The following is a 13,463-nucleotide window of genomic DNA, read 5'->3' as shown; positions in this document are numbered from 1 at the left end:
TCCCCCACTTTGTACAGGGGTGAATGGTGACCAAGGTGCACAGCAGTGGAGAATCGATCCTTGTGAGTGTTCCCAGCACACCGGGACTGTGCCATATCCATGTCCTTGCACAGCCACTCTAGCCCTGTCAAACTCCACCCTCCCAGCTGCGCTCGGCAGGTTTTATGTTTGTTTTAAACGGGAGGATCACGGAGCTTCAGTTTCTGCAGCATCACTGAGGACCAGATTCTGCCCAGCTCTGGGGCAAGGAGCTACCCCCATCCCTGAACACCTGTGCAGAGGCTGGCCAGCATCCCACCTAGTGCCCATGTCAAGCAGTAGCTATCTGAAAAGAGCTATGGGGGTGGAGGGGCGCATGGCCCTGTTTCTCTTCCCACCCCCTACTTTGGCATTGGCTTGTAGAGGTGGTGTGGTGTGGAAAGCATACTGCACCCCTCTCCAAGGGAAGCAGGGCTACTGCCCTGGTCTATGAACCGTGGGAACCTCCAGGAGGAATTCTGGGTCCAGCAATGCAACCCCTTTGCAGCCTTCTCTAGTGCCCTGAGTGTGACTGTCTGCATGGGGAATACAAGGCAGAGGTTTGCAGGATATTTGGAGTAGCTGCTCACACCAGAGCTGGGTGAGAGAAGAGGAGGAAAGTGGTAGAAGATTTCCACCTCTGCCCACCTGTCTGTCTCTGCACAGAGGCATCTGTCTGACAGGGCAATTTCCTGCAATATCTTAGGAAGCCCTTACTGTATTACATACAATCCCGACCCACAATGATACATACAAGTAACCTCGGGGGGTGCAGATGTGACAGATGAGAGACGTGGGAATTCAAAAGAATGTACTACAAATGTGCCAGACAATTCTGGGCTTTTTGGACAATTAGTGGAAAGAGGATTTCCTGGGGAATTCCTAGGGTGAGGTGAATGCAACTTTCCCATTCCAATTATGTAAAAACTCAGCCTTCCAAAGCTGTGCCCTGAGGAGAGGGTCCCTGTCTGATGATTACCTGTTACACAAGGCCAAGATCAGCTCGGGCCTTTGTATAAAGAAATGGCTGATCTGTGCAGTGTCTGGTCTGGTGCTGGATCTAGGACAGATGAACTTGTAACCAGTCGTGTGGTTTGAAGGACTAAAACCTACCAGAGTCACAGGTTGCTTTGAAGTGGTTTCTGCTAAGCTTTCTAGCACGCGTGTATGTTTTTATTGTTGCAATGCTTTCACCATAAGAATGAAGGTGCTGTATGGTAACTTATAACTGTGGGCAATACATGGGTCATAGCCCTCCGAGAAAAGCAAAGTGCAGGCATTGGCCTATTTGGACAGTCTGGCTTGCTGGGGATACGGAGTTCTGCAGCCTTAAAACCCTGACGGGGATGGAGTGAGACGTGGCTCTTCACCCCAGATAGCTGACAGCTACGAGCTGGAAGTCTAAAGCGCGTACCCTGGAAGGACCACAGAGAGGGAATATAGGTGCAGTCGCCCTGAATTGTGACAGTGTCATGGGAACATTGTGGGATTATCAGGGCCCAGTGCTCAGCAGCAGGTATGGCGGGGAAGAACGTGAACTACTGGCTGGTGGAGGCTGCACATTGCATAACAAATGGAATTGAATAAATTAACTGATTTTTACCCAGGGAACGACAGGGGAGTGTGTGTGTACATGGGGCATTCGGAGCTGCCTTCTTCCCTTTGCTACCCTCTTCATTAGTAATCATTGTAACGATCTAGGTTCAGGCCAATGTAGGACATTCCACTTGAGTACAGACAGAGAAATTCCAGGATGAGTGCCATAGTTTTACGCAGCCAGGCTAAAATTACCTGGACAGAGTATTTCCCAATCCCTAAATCAGATTATTATTGTGATTTATCGTCGGTCCTTCAAGTACTGCAAGCTCAACAGCCAGTACTCCTGTCCCATTCCCTCCCATGCCTCCTGCTGGGAGAGGCTGGAACTGGAGTATCTATGAGCGCCCCACGTTCCTGCAGTGACTTCTGCTCTGGGCCATTGGAAAGCGTCATGGTGAGTTCCCCACGGTCAGTGGTCTGATGTCATTCCCTACAGTGATTCCCGTTGATACAAGATGGCACCGAAATAATGCTCGAGTTCTTCTTTGCACATGCTGCAGGATGAATGCTGACGGGCAGAGCTGAAAGCGATGTGAGTCCTTAGAGAGGGCCAAGCTGAGACAGTGTCATCAGGTGAGGATTCCCAAATGTCTCTGTCTTGTTTGAAAAACCTTCATGGTTGCCTGGCTTCCCAACCCTTAGCTGTGCGACTGCAACACAGCGTGTGTAATTCGGAACTGTATGGGTAAAGCTGTCAATAATTACGCTAATTTCATGCTTTATGGCAAGTGCTTGGAGCACCACGCTTCTGGGCACCATGACTTTGCTAGGAAGCAGCTGAAGCATCCCAGCTCCCTCGGGACATGGGGCACGTGTAATGCTAGCATGTGGCTTTACAGCTATTGCCTATAGTGCCATTTACAGCAAACAGCCGGTAGGGATGCACTGTGCACACCTGCTCTGCTGCAGCCCTCCCCATAGAATCCCACTCTGACTGGCAGGAGCCCTGTGGTTTAGGATGCACCTGCTTGCGTCTCTGCAACCCACTGCTGCGCTGGCTGGGATTGGGACCTCTGCCGTCACATAGCACGTTGCGTGTTTTCCAAGTTCCTTAGGCCTTTGTGTTTGCCTGCTTTCATTTTATAGCCTAGCGCTGTCTGCTGCAGCCGTTCCTACAGCTTAGACCCTGCCTCCTGATCCTTAGGTGTCCTTGTAACCTGATCTGATTTTAATTGAGACTGGAAATTGTGCGCAGCCTTCCTATTACTTGCCTAACGTCTATAATCCAGAGTTTTGTGCTGCCGGGTACCCACATGGGAAACAGAAAGAAACAAGGCGGGTGGCTGAGCTCTTCTATGTATCCCTTTATGTGCCTGGGGGTCTGATCCTGTGGGCTGCTGAGCCCCATCTACTCCTCAACTTAGCTCCCTTTGACTTCAAGGGCCACTGAGGTGCTCAGCATCTTCAGGGTGTGTATGAGAGAGATTGCACTCTGTGTATATATCTGCTAAGCAATAGGCCAGCAGAAGAAGGCAGCACCATCTGTCCCCACCTCCCCTGGAAGGCACTGTGCTTCGTGAGGTTGGCGAGGCAGTCAGAGGGAAGTAACTTAGAACTATAAACCCAGAGGTCACTGGAATTATGGTTGTGAAGCACTTTCATTGCAAACCCCCATTTTTAGATGCTCATAACCTTTTGGAAAGAAATTACTCCCTGGGTGGACATTTTTCATGCGGCTTCTCAGCCCGTGGGGGTGTTGACAGGTTTCCCAACTGTCATTTCCCAACAATCAGGAAGGTTGTTTCTGTGAGCTAACGGCCTACCACAGCTAACTGTTCCTGACCTGAGGAGCCCTCCGTGTCCCACTGACACCAGTGGGACGTCTGGCGAGGGAGGGTTTGCTGGGTCAGGCGTTCAGGAAATGGTGCAGGTACCTTCTGGGGCTTGGATAACTGAACTGTGCCATGTGGGCTGGTAGGAAGAACACTGCCTTTGCCCATCCTGCATGCAGCAGGGTCTGAGACACGGCACCGATCACTGAGCTGAAGCAGCACCTTGCGCGCACGCTGGACGGGGTTTCCCTTAACAATGTAAGGCCCAACCTTGGGGAAGTACTGCCTGCCCTCCGCTCCCACTGGGGCAGCCTGGCGCACTGCAGGAACAGGCCCTACTGGCCCGATTTTCAAAGGAGCTCAGCCCCCTTACTTGGGGACAGATTTTCAAAGAGCTCTAAATGGCAGGGGCTGGGCTCTTCTGAAGATCTGTCTCCGAGGGCCCTAATGGGAGAGGCCGGGGGCGAAGCACTCCTTGAAAAATCTGGCTCTTTTTCAAATGAGGTTAGCTCCCATTTAAACATCTAGTCCAATATGTGGGTGCTGAGCCCTTGGAAATCTGGCCCTGAGCTCTTTCAATAACCTGGGGTCCCAAGAGCCCACTCCTGCAAAGGAAAGCTGGCTGGCTTACCCGGGAGTCGTGCACACAGAGGGCTCGCAGGGTATCTGTCTAGAGGTACCTACGTTTATCTGCACGTCTGACTGATTGCATGTACGCACAGGAACACTGAATCTGCAGAGCCCCAGAGATATTGGGGAGATTGCGGGACTATAGCCGGAGCCCCACACATCTGCCTCTCACCACCCCCCGTACAATACATTGTTCAGTCTGATGTGCACTCATTTGAGTTTTCCTCCCCCTTAAATAAGGAACTCTAGAGTATCCTGCTGGCACTAATGCAGTGGTAAGATAGGCGCACAAATCAGGGGGCTTGATCCTCCACTCCATGATACCAGTTTTACATTGGTGTAGCTTATTTGTGTGGCCAGACCATGTTAGTGAATGCATGCCAAGGGCCTGCATGATGAAGACTGGCTTGTAATCATGGGTGGATTTCCTAGATGCACTTGTGTCATAAACAGATAGTTAAGGGTTAAAGTCTCTTTACCTGTAAAGGGTTAACAAGCTCAGTAACCTGAGGAACACCTGACCAGAGGACCAATCAAGGGACAGGATAATTTCAAATCTCTGTGGAGGGAAGGCTTTGTCTGTGTTCCTTGTTTGCTCTGTGTGCTCTCTTTGGATCTAAGAGAGGCCAGACATGTCTCCAAGTTCTCCTGGAGTATTTCCTACTATCCAGTATAGTGAGTATTAGTTAAAAAGGCGGATTAGTCTTTTGAGTTGCTTTCTATATTTGCAATTGTGTGGTTTGCTGAAGGAATTCTTTATTTCTGTTTGCTGTTACTTTGATTATGCTGAGGAGGAGGGAGGGGAAGTCTCTCCAGTTTTTATAAGTTAGACCCTGTATTTTTGCATGCTGGTAATACAGAGAGAGTGTACTTTTTTTCTTTCTTTAATAAAATCTTTTCTTTTTAGAACTTGATTGATTTCTTCCCTTGTTTGGATTTTCAGGGGAAGGGGAGGGGGAAAAGTGAATCCCTCTTTGGTTGATTCAAGGACTTTGAATCAGGTATCTCTCCTAAGCACTAGGAGAGGGGAGGGGGGAAATGGTTTGTTTCCCTTTGTGTTGAGATTCAGGTTTGAATCTGGGTTCCCCAGGGGACGTTTGGGGGAACAGGCAGTGTGTTACCCACTTTAAACTTAACTGGTGGCAGCGAGAACCAGATCTAAACTAGGATTTTAGTTTAGAGGAGTCCATGCAGGTCCCCATCTTGTAAACGCTAAAGTTCAAAGTGGGGAATAAACCTATGACAACTTGCATTTTTCCACCCATTTGTACACAAACATCCACGCACATTGGGGCTGAGTTTACTATTGCTGTGGGAGGGAATTTCCTGAATTCTCTGCACTTAACACACACACTCTAATGATGCGGGGTTTTTTTTATGACTTCTATATAAATCTATGGGATTATTTATATGTCACTCCAAGGGAGTAGGTTAGCTGGTTCTAGAGAACTACAGATCCTAAGCCGAACCCAACGGAGATTGGAGTGGCATTGGTCAGTTCAATAAACTCATTCCTGGGTCAACTTTTTCTCCCAAAGGGATCGTTGCATTAGCAGGCTTCACCTTTTTGGGGCACTGCAGATCTCTAGCGAGGTTCATCAGCAGGTCGTGGGAAATGGGGTCCACCAAGTTGAGGAAAGTAGCATTCTTGTAGAGCACTTCACTGAGGCACGTACCTTCCAATCCCAGGTCCTAGAAGAGAACACGAGCAGTTAGACTCCATTCTTCAGGGTCCCCTTACAGTTGCTATATTTAAAAAAACATCATGTGAAAGCCATAACACAACCATGCTAGGGCCCAAGAAAAACAGACTGAGTAACGGAGGAGGCTGCCTAACAATGGTGGAGCAGAAATATGTGGATACAGGAACTATGGAATGGGGGCCCTTTAAGTATCTGGATGAACGGCTGGATAAAACAGATTGAATGGACAGAGCTGGGTTGGTCTAGATCAGGGGTTCTCAAACTGGGGCTTGGGACCCCTCAGGGGTCATGAGGTTATTCCACGGGGGATCGCGAGCTGTCAGCCTCCACCTGAAACCCTGCTTTGCCTCCAGCATTTATAATGGTGTCTGACCCCCCCTTATAAATTAAAAACAAACTCAGAGGCTTGCTATGTGAAAGGGGTCACCACGACAAAGGTTTGAGAGCCACTGGTCTAGATTGGAGATTGTCTGTCTACCATATGAGGAGTAGAAAAGGTTTCACTCTATTAGCCAAGGAAAGGTGAGTCACTCCATTCCCTGCGGGAGCCCACAGAAAGAGAGGCTATAGGCAAGCTCCCAGCTACTCCAGCTCTGCCCTGTCCCAGCAAGGGTCCCGTAGGAATGGTGCAGGAGCACCGGCGCTGAGAGAGCTGACAGCTAGTTCAGCTGCAGCCTCTTCTGGGGCAGTGAGTGCCCATGAGTCAGAGGCTGGACAGGGCTACCTAAGCAGCAGCAGTGAGATCCTTAAACCTGTAGTGCGGAGTCTATTTGTAGTTTGTCCCCTAGAGCTCTCGCAGTATCAACGGGGAAGCAGCAGCCTGCTTCTCTCGCCTCAGCATCCCTGGCACAAGCCCTGGTCGGGACGATGGTCTCGACGCTCACCTGCGGGCTCAGCGTTTCCTGTGACTTACCCTAACCGGGAACATCAGGAGAGCCTGGGAGACTGTTTGGGTGGTGGTGGGGGTGACAGGATGAATCATGTGACGATCCACAGGACTAAGCTTTGGGAGGCTTTTCTATGCTAGGAGGGAAGGCGGAAGTCCCCGTGGGAACCAAGGGAAACTCGGGTATGGCAAAGGTGAATAGAGATGCCATGAGGCACCAGGAAGGATCAGAAAATGAGGAGAAGAGAGGAAACCTGGCCAGGAAACAGAGGCTCTGAGCAGAACGTGCTCTGAGGAGGATAAAGGCAGGAATGGCAGGGAGCTGACAGGGAAGAGGGAGGAATGAGAGAAGTCCCATGGGGGAGGGACGATGCTGGGGCTTGGTTCAGTCGACATGGAGGATTCAGATGAGGGAATAAACAAGACATCTGCTCAATCTGTGCATTGCTGCCAGGAGACATGAGCGAGCAAATGGGTGTCCCATGTGCTCTCGTTACTCTGCTGAGTCTGTGCTTAATACAGCGCAGGGTGAAAGCAGCAGCCCTGAAGGAAGGAGCTGTGTGTGTGCACGTCCCCAGGGGGACAGAGCCATGGGAGAACTGGTGTATCTTGACCCTAGACAGCAGCAAGAAAAAAAGCAACACCCCTCCCCCACCCCCCTCTCACCGAGCAGGATACAGAAGAGTCACTGGCTCCCAATCCAATGAAGAGAGGAAGACGAGATCACGAGCACTAGAGACGCAGTTGAGTGCACGTTAGCTCATCTTCTGTGCATCAGTGATTCGTACAGGAGTAGGATATCCCCAAGCAAACTGAGCAACATAATTTATGGGTCAACAACATGAGAATAAGCTGCCACAGAGGGCTATTGATATGGACACCTAGGCATAGGCTAGGAACGCATCCGAGCATCATGCCAGCACCTGGCTTGACCATAACACTTAGGGCAAGTTGGCACAGGCTCTGTAGACCTTTCCTCACCCTCCTAAATACAGTGTGAAGTACAAAGGTGAAGGAAGCTGTGGGAAGGGGGGCATGGCTGGAAACTCTGCAGCCCTAATTAAACACTCTGGTTCAGCAGCACCCTTTGGAGCTGGCCAGTTAAAGAGGAATCTGCATTCCTGTTATACGTCCCTTAGGTGAGAGGCTTGTAAATAACGTAGCTGTAAATAGTCCCTTCAGATTGAGACCCGCTGGTGTAGACTATCAAACTGCAAGTTGGGACCCCAGCTTTAATGGGGTCGCCAGGGCTGGCTTAGACCTGCTGGGGCTTGGGGCTCAGGTTACAGGCCCCCTGGCTGGGGCTGAAGCCCGTGGGCTTCGGCTTTGATCCATACCCCGCGCAGGAGGTGGGGCTCGGGCTCTGGCTCCCCCACCCAGGGCAGTGGGAATCAGGCAGACTCGGTCCCCGTCCTGGGGTCGTGTAGTAATTTTTGTTGTCAGAATGGCGCACTGAAGTGTGAGAACCCCTGGTCTATACGTTTTCAGCCCAGAAGCACTTGTTAGTCGATCCTCACCCCTTGCCCCCTGAATATATTGTTTTAAAGAGTTTGGTTTGTGACTAAGAGACAGCACAGACCTATGGTTTTGACCCATTTACATTTTTGTGTTCTGTTAACTTAATTATCGTGGACCTGATCCTTGGCTGGTGTCCATCAGTGTAGCTCACCTGGGCCCGCTCCTCTGTGGTGTAGACTGGTGCAGCTCCCCGTCATCAATGGAGCCATACGCATTGACACCCGCAGAGGATCTGGCTCCTGGTTTTTTAAATGGCAGCTTGCAGTGGCTAATGGAGCTGTCCCAGTGCTGACACTCAAAGCCCTGCTTGGCCTGTGTCTTGGTAATGGAATAGAGCCAGTCAAAGCACTGCCCACCCCCACCCCCCATTTGTACGTACTGGCCCTGAAAGTATAAAATTACAATAGTGCCGGGTAAACATCTAGAGCTAGAGTAAGTCTGTCGGAAGCCTGCACTGGAGGCAGGAAGGGCTGGGCACACTGCAGCAGCAGGAGGAGAAATAATTGCCCATGAGGCTCGGGGGCGGGGAAGGCATCTGCTCCCTCTGCCCTGGCTCATCTCTGCTGCTCAGTGCCCATGAGGGGGCAGTCACAGCCCCCCCCTTGCCCTGTTCCCCTTGAGATGGCCAGCTCCAGCACCCCTGCTAGGCTCCTGGAGCCTCCCCATCTCCTTGCAGCCCAGCACAGGGACAGTTTTTGTAGCTCCAATGTAGAGTCTGAAATGAAGTTGAACCCCTTAACAGCAGACAAGTGAATCTCCCTCCCTCCAAACAGCTGCCAGACCCCCACCTGCGTCCATCGCTCTGTGGCTCTTGCATGCCTGCTATTGTTAATGTAATCCCGTCCGTATAACGTGGGACGTCCCGTGACAGACTGGAGCTGAGGGTTGTAATATACAAGGTAAGGAAGGTGGAAGCCGATGCTTCCATGTTCCACACCAATTCAGGGCAGAAAGAGAGGAACGGCTGGAAGGGCAAAGTACAAGCTAAACGGCCAACAGGCTCATGAGACTCTCTTCAGTTAATTCCTGGCCAGGCAATTGTTTTGCCACCAATGCTATTGACCAAGCTAGGACAGCAATAATGCTATTTCTGTCCCATGGCCCTGTCAACGGTTAGCCACAGAACGGCACAATAACCATTATAGGAAATGAACTTACAAAGCACACCGGGCAGCAGGTAGTTGTTGGTATAAGCGTTGGCTGGATTCTCTCCACCTGACTCAGCCATGATAATTACTATGTCCAATTTCTGTGTCCACACAGCATGCGTGTGTGAGAATGAACCTATATCCTTTACGGTAGCTTATTGCCCTAACACACAAACAGCTGTAAATCCTGAGACAGGGACTAGGGGGGAAAGTGAGTTAAGGGGAAATGTTAATTAGTAACCGGCTCTTCTCAGATGAATTGCAGAAGTGGGAAGGACGGGGGCACGTGGCTTAGCACAAGGATGCCAACATTGTATTTCAAAAATAAGGGCCTGTATTCTTAGCACCCCCGTGCTACCCCTCCTCCCAATATTATTATTTATTTATTAACACTAAGCAGTGCTCACCTACGTTTGCCAGGGTATTTCTTGCTGCTGCTTGCAGCACTCAGCAACTCCTGATCTTCTTGTACAGAGATGAAGAAAAAAGTCGCTTCTAATAAGGGACTGTTGGCAGCCCTATTGCTGGACCCAAAAGGAACTGTCAGGCCATGTGCAAAGGAAGGTTTCAAAATGACCTTCCACTCCAGATGGCCCGATGACTCAACGTGAAAATCCCTGCTGCCATTTAATGACCCTTCTGGAGATTTCAAGATCTGAGAAGGGTTTAAATGTTTGTCTGGGTAAAAGATTCTGAGCACCATAGGAAATGACACTCTGTAATTCCAGCCTCTGGCAAAGCCTACAAAAGTCCCTTCTTGTCACATCACCGCATTTCAGAAGCAAGTTGCAGCCTATTTCTGCTGCACCTCGCCCCCCCCCCCCCCGCAAGCTTCTTGGAATAATGTCTGTCATGTCGTCTTAGACCTCTGTCTGCGTGAACCACCCCTTCCCCCACCCCCCACCCCACAGGATTTCTGTAGAACACATCTTCAAAATGATTCCAAGTAAAGGAACAGAAATACATTCATCTTTGTGTTGGCACAAATTCAGTATTGAGCCTGTATGTTAAGGGGGTAGGAGGCAGTGTAAATTCTACTGCAAGGGGACGCACTGAAATTAAGTAGCTACAATGTTAGGTCCCAATTCTGCAAATTCTTGCTCAAGAAAGCGCTATTTTCTCATGTGAGTAATCCCTCAAGTAAGGTTACTCATGTGAGCAAATGTTGTAGAATCAGGACCTTACACTAATGAAAAGAAATATTCTTTACACAACGAATCTATGGAACTCACTGCTACAGGATAATTATTGTTAGATTGTAGTGCATAGAGGCCCTAGTCTAGGCACTGCACAAATATGACAGCTGGCCCCCGCCCTAAGCGTTTACACTTTAAGTAAGTTTACTAATCAGTCTTATGTTCCAGATGAGGATTAGACCATTATCTGAACAAGGATGACACCTACTAGGATAAGAAATTGTAGGGGCTTTCCGTCCTCAGAAGCTGCCCATCCATTGGGGTCAGGGAGAAGTGTCCCTCTATGGTACAGAATACAAACTTAAGTATGGGGGGCGGCCCTTGTGGCTGCGTTGATCCTGTCTGTGACATGACACAATTCTGGATGGACCTTTTCCAGTACAGTAATAGCTGTGTCCTTATGATCAATTTGGCACAGCACTGTCTGTATATTCCCTTGTATTTCCTGAATGGAGAGAGACAAGAACAAGTTTGCCTGTGATCCACTGACCCGCCTACCTCTCCTTCCCTGACTAGGTTATCCTCAAACAGACATTTAGTAGCCAGGGCAGGGGCAGTCAATAGGCAGACCACGGGCCAAATCCGGACCACCGGATGGTTTTGGATGGACCCTGAAAGCTTTACTTACTAGTATCATTATTTTTGGTTTTGTATTTTCTCTGGAGTCTGGACCTTGACTTTACCGTGATCATTTGGACCTTGATCAAAAAAACTCAAACAGACTGGGGCCAGGGCCTGCACCCAGGCTCCTCGGTAGCCCATTTTGATAGAATCAACAGGCAGGATTAATTTATGGGAGGGGGCTGGACTCTCTCTTGTTAGTCTGGCATAAAATGGCCTTGATTAGAAGGCAGCTTTCCAAAGTCCTTGCCTGGAGGAGTTTGGGTCATGGATTTTTGGCTCTAAAATCCCTAACGGCACAGATTCAGTTGTGTCCCCAGTGGTTACGGTCAGATAACTCCCACTCACCCCCTCTTTCTAAAGGATCTGGTTAAACTCACCTCCTTCCCCACAACAGACTTAGCAAGATGCTAGTGACAAAGATGCATGTCTCAGTGTCTAGCTGTCAGCGCTCCCGTGCACGTCCCTTCGTGCCACTGGTGATGTATGGAACAAAGAGGCTGCCTCCCTCTCCCCACGTCCACACCCAAGGTGGCATTGCTGACCCAGCATCTGCATGCCCTGGTAAAGCATCACAAAGAGCCCAGCCCTTCACACACACCCTTCCACGGAGCAATCACTGGAGGACTGTGCACAAATCACCCCACCAACACCCTAGACAGTGGAGAGCGTTTGGGGTCGAACACAGCAATGGGGAAAGCGGAAAGGATTCTGCTCCAAATCAGGAGCTTCCCTCCGTGAATAAGGGCCGCGACAGGCTCTCTTCACGGAGGCAGCTCTTGAACTCATTGCAAAAGGTACCATGTGAAAAATTCATTTCAAAATGAGGAAAAATCGGAATCCGTCTCCCCTCCTCATCCCAAATTCCTCTCTCACTGACAGGACCAACGGTTATTGTCTTGCCATAGACTCAGTTATGCCCAGTTCATAACAGCCCTTCCCAAGATTAACTCCTTCCCTGCTCTGTCATGTTGGGGTAGAATTGCTTTGTTTTTTTAGCATCCCTTTCTCTGTGTTTTTGCATGCACCTCCTGGCACTGACACATTGCTTTTTCAGCACAATGTTTTTTCTCCTCCAAACACTTCTTAAATGGCCTTGCTTACTTTTAAAATTGGTCTATTAGTTGCATGCATTTTCCACTGCTTTTTAATGCTTCATTTTGCTTGCACGTTGTGTGACTTCTTTGCTAGTTTGCACTGCTTCATTTTTGTGTGCTTTTTTTTTTGCATTGGTGTATAGCTTTTCAGCATTTTCCCATGCATTTTTTTTCGCATTACTTTCTTGCTAGTTAGCATTGTTTTATTTTAGCACACCTTGTCTGCATTGCTCTGTTCAGCATTTTGCATGCACTTCTTTACACTTTAGTCTTTGCGTGCACTTCTCTTGGTATTGCTTGCTGGGTTTTTTTTTAATGACTCTATTTATTTTCCATGCACTTTTTTTCCCCCCCATTGCACTATTAAGTCATTTACCTTTCTGAGCAATCTGAGAATGTGGACCGCGTGCTCTCTCTTGTGTTCCCGAATGGTCGCCTGGATCTCTCGGATCCATCCCACCCTCCTCACGTAGGGCGCCGGGTTGTTTTTCCTCAGCACCCCGGACAGCTTCTCGGAGTTCAGGATCAGGGAAGCGAATTGAAAGTCCCCTCGGTTAGTCTCCACCCTCCTGTGCGGCTGCTTCCTAGCTAACCTGGGGCACGAGTCTTCTCCAGAGGCGCTCTCCTCCTCCAGGCTGCTCTGTCTGCTCAGCCGGGACCCCATGATGGATCCCCTCGCGGGTGCCACTTGCAGCGGGGAGGAGATGGCTCTGCGCTGGGCAGCAAGAGCGTGAAAGTGACCCGCCTGGCAATGTCAGCGCCTCTGGTGGGCTTTGAACCGGGGGGGCTCTCAAGCCACCCACATCATAGCAGCAGAAACAACATCTGAGGCGCGTTCATCCCAGCTTGCAAAAAAACGGGTTGGGGGGGGAGCAGGCACATGATTCCCCCCCCCATCAGCCGTTCCCCTAAATAAATAGATGAACGTTTCCCGAGTAGTGCTGCGCTCTCTCCGACAGGGGTGGGGTGGGGCGAGGGGGCTGGCGCTGCTGGTTGTCGAAGGCGGCGCTTAGCCTTCGCTTTGTGCGTCTCCGGCTTTCTGCAGCCCATAGAGGCTGGGCGTGAGCATTTAGGGTGGGTGGGTGTCCGAGATCCCTCTGGAAAAGCGGTCTCCCCCCCCCTCCGCCCCTTGCCAAGCGTCGCTGTGTCTTGTTAGGTTTCTGCAAGACGCATGTGAATTTCCTATGCGAGACACAACGGCGTCCTGCCTCTGCCCAGTGCGCCCCGGTCGTGCGCCCCGCTGCGGCTTTGGAACGAAGGGAGAGACACGGCTAC

General features: G+C 50.1%; 1 protein-coding gene across 1 annotated transcript in view; it reads right to left on the bottom strand.

The window, feature by feature from the left end:
- LRRC75B (leucine rich repeat containing 75B) overlaps positions 1 to 13,124 on the bottom strand; it is a 33,308-nt gene extending 20,184 nt beyond the window's left edge. Inside the window, exons 1-2 of the mRNA XM_044989464.1 lie at positions 12,565 to 13,124; positions 5,583 to 5,711 (exon numbers count right to left, since the gene is read on the bottom strand). Coding sequence (XP_044845399.1) covers positions 5,583 to 5,711; positions 12,565 to 12,852 — 417 coding nt within the window. The 5' untranslated portion in view covers positions 12,853 to 13,124. The remainder of the gene's footprint in view (positions 1 to 5,582; positions 5,712 to 12,564) is intronic.
- Between the last annotated feature and the right edge of the window lie 339 nt (positions 13,125 to 13,463).

This window comes from Mauremys mutica, chromosome 16 (assembly GCF_020497125.1).
Source record: "Mauremys mutica isolate MM-2020 ecotype Southern chromosome 16, ASM2049712v1, whole genome shotgun sequence".
NCBI classification, from domain to species: domain Eukaryota; kingdom Metazoa; phylum Chordata; order Testudines; family Geoemydidae; genus Mauremys; species Mauremys mutica.
The sequence above is the reverse complement of the archived record's forward strand: the minus strand, read 5'-3'. Positions and strand labels throughout refer to the sequence as shown.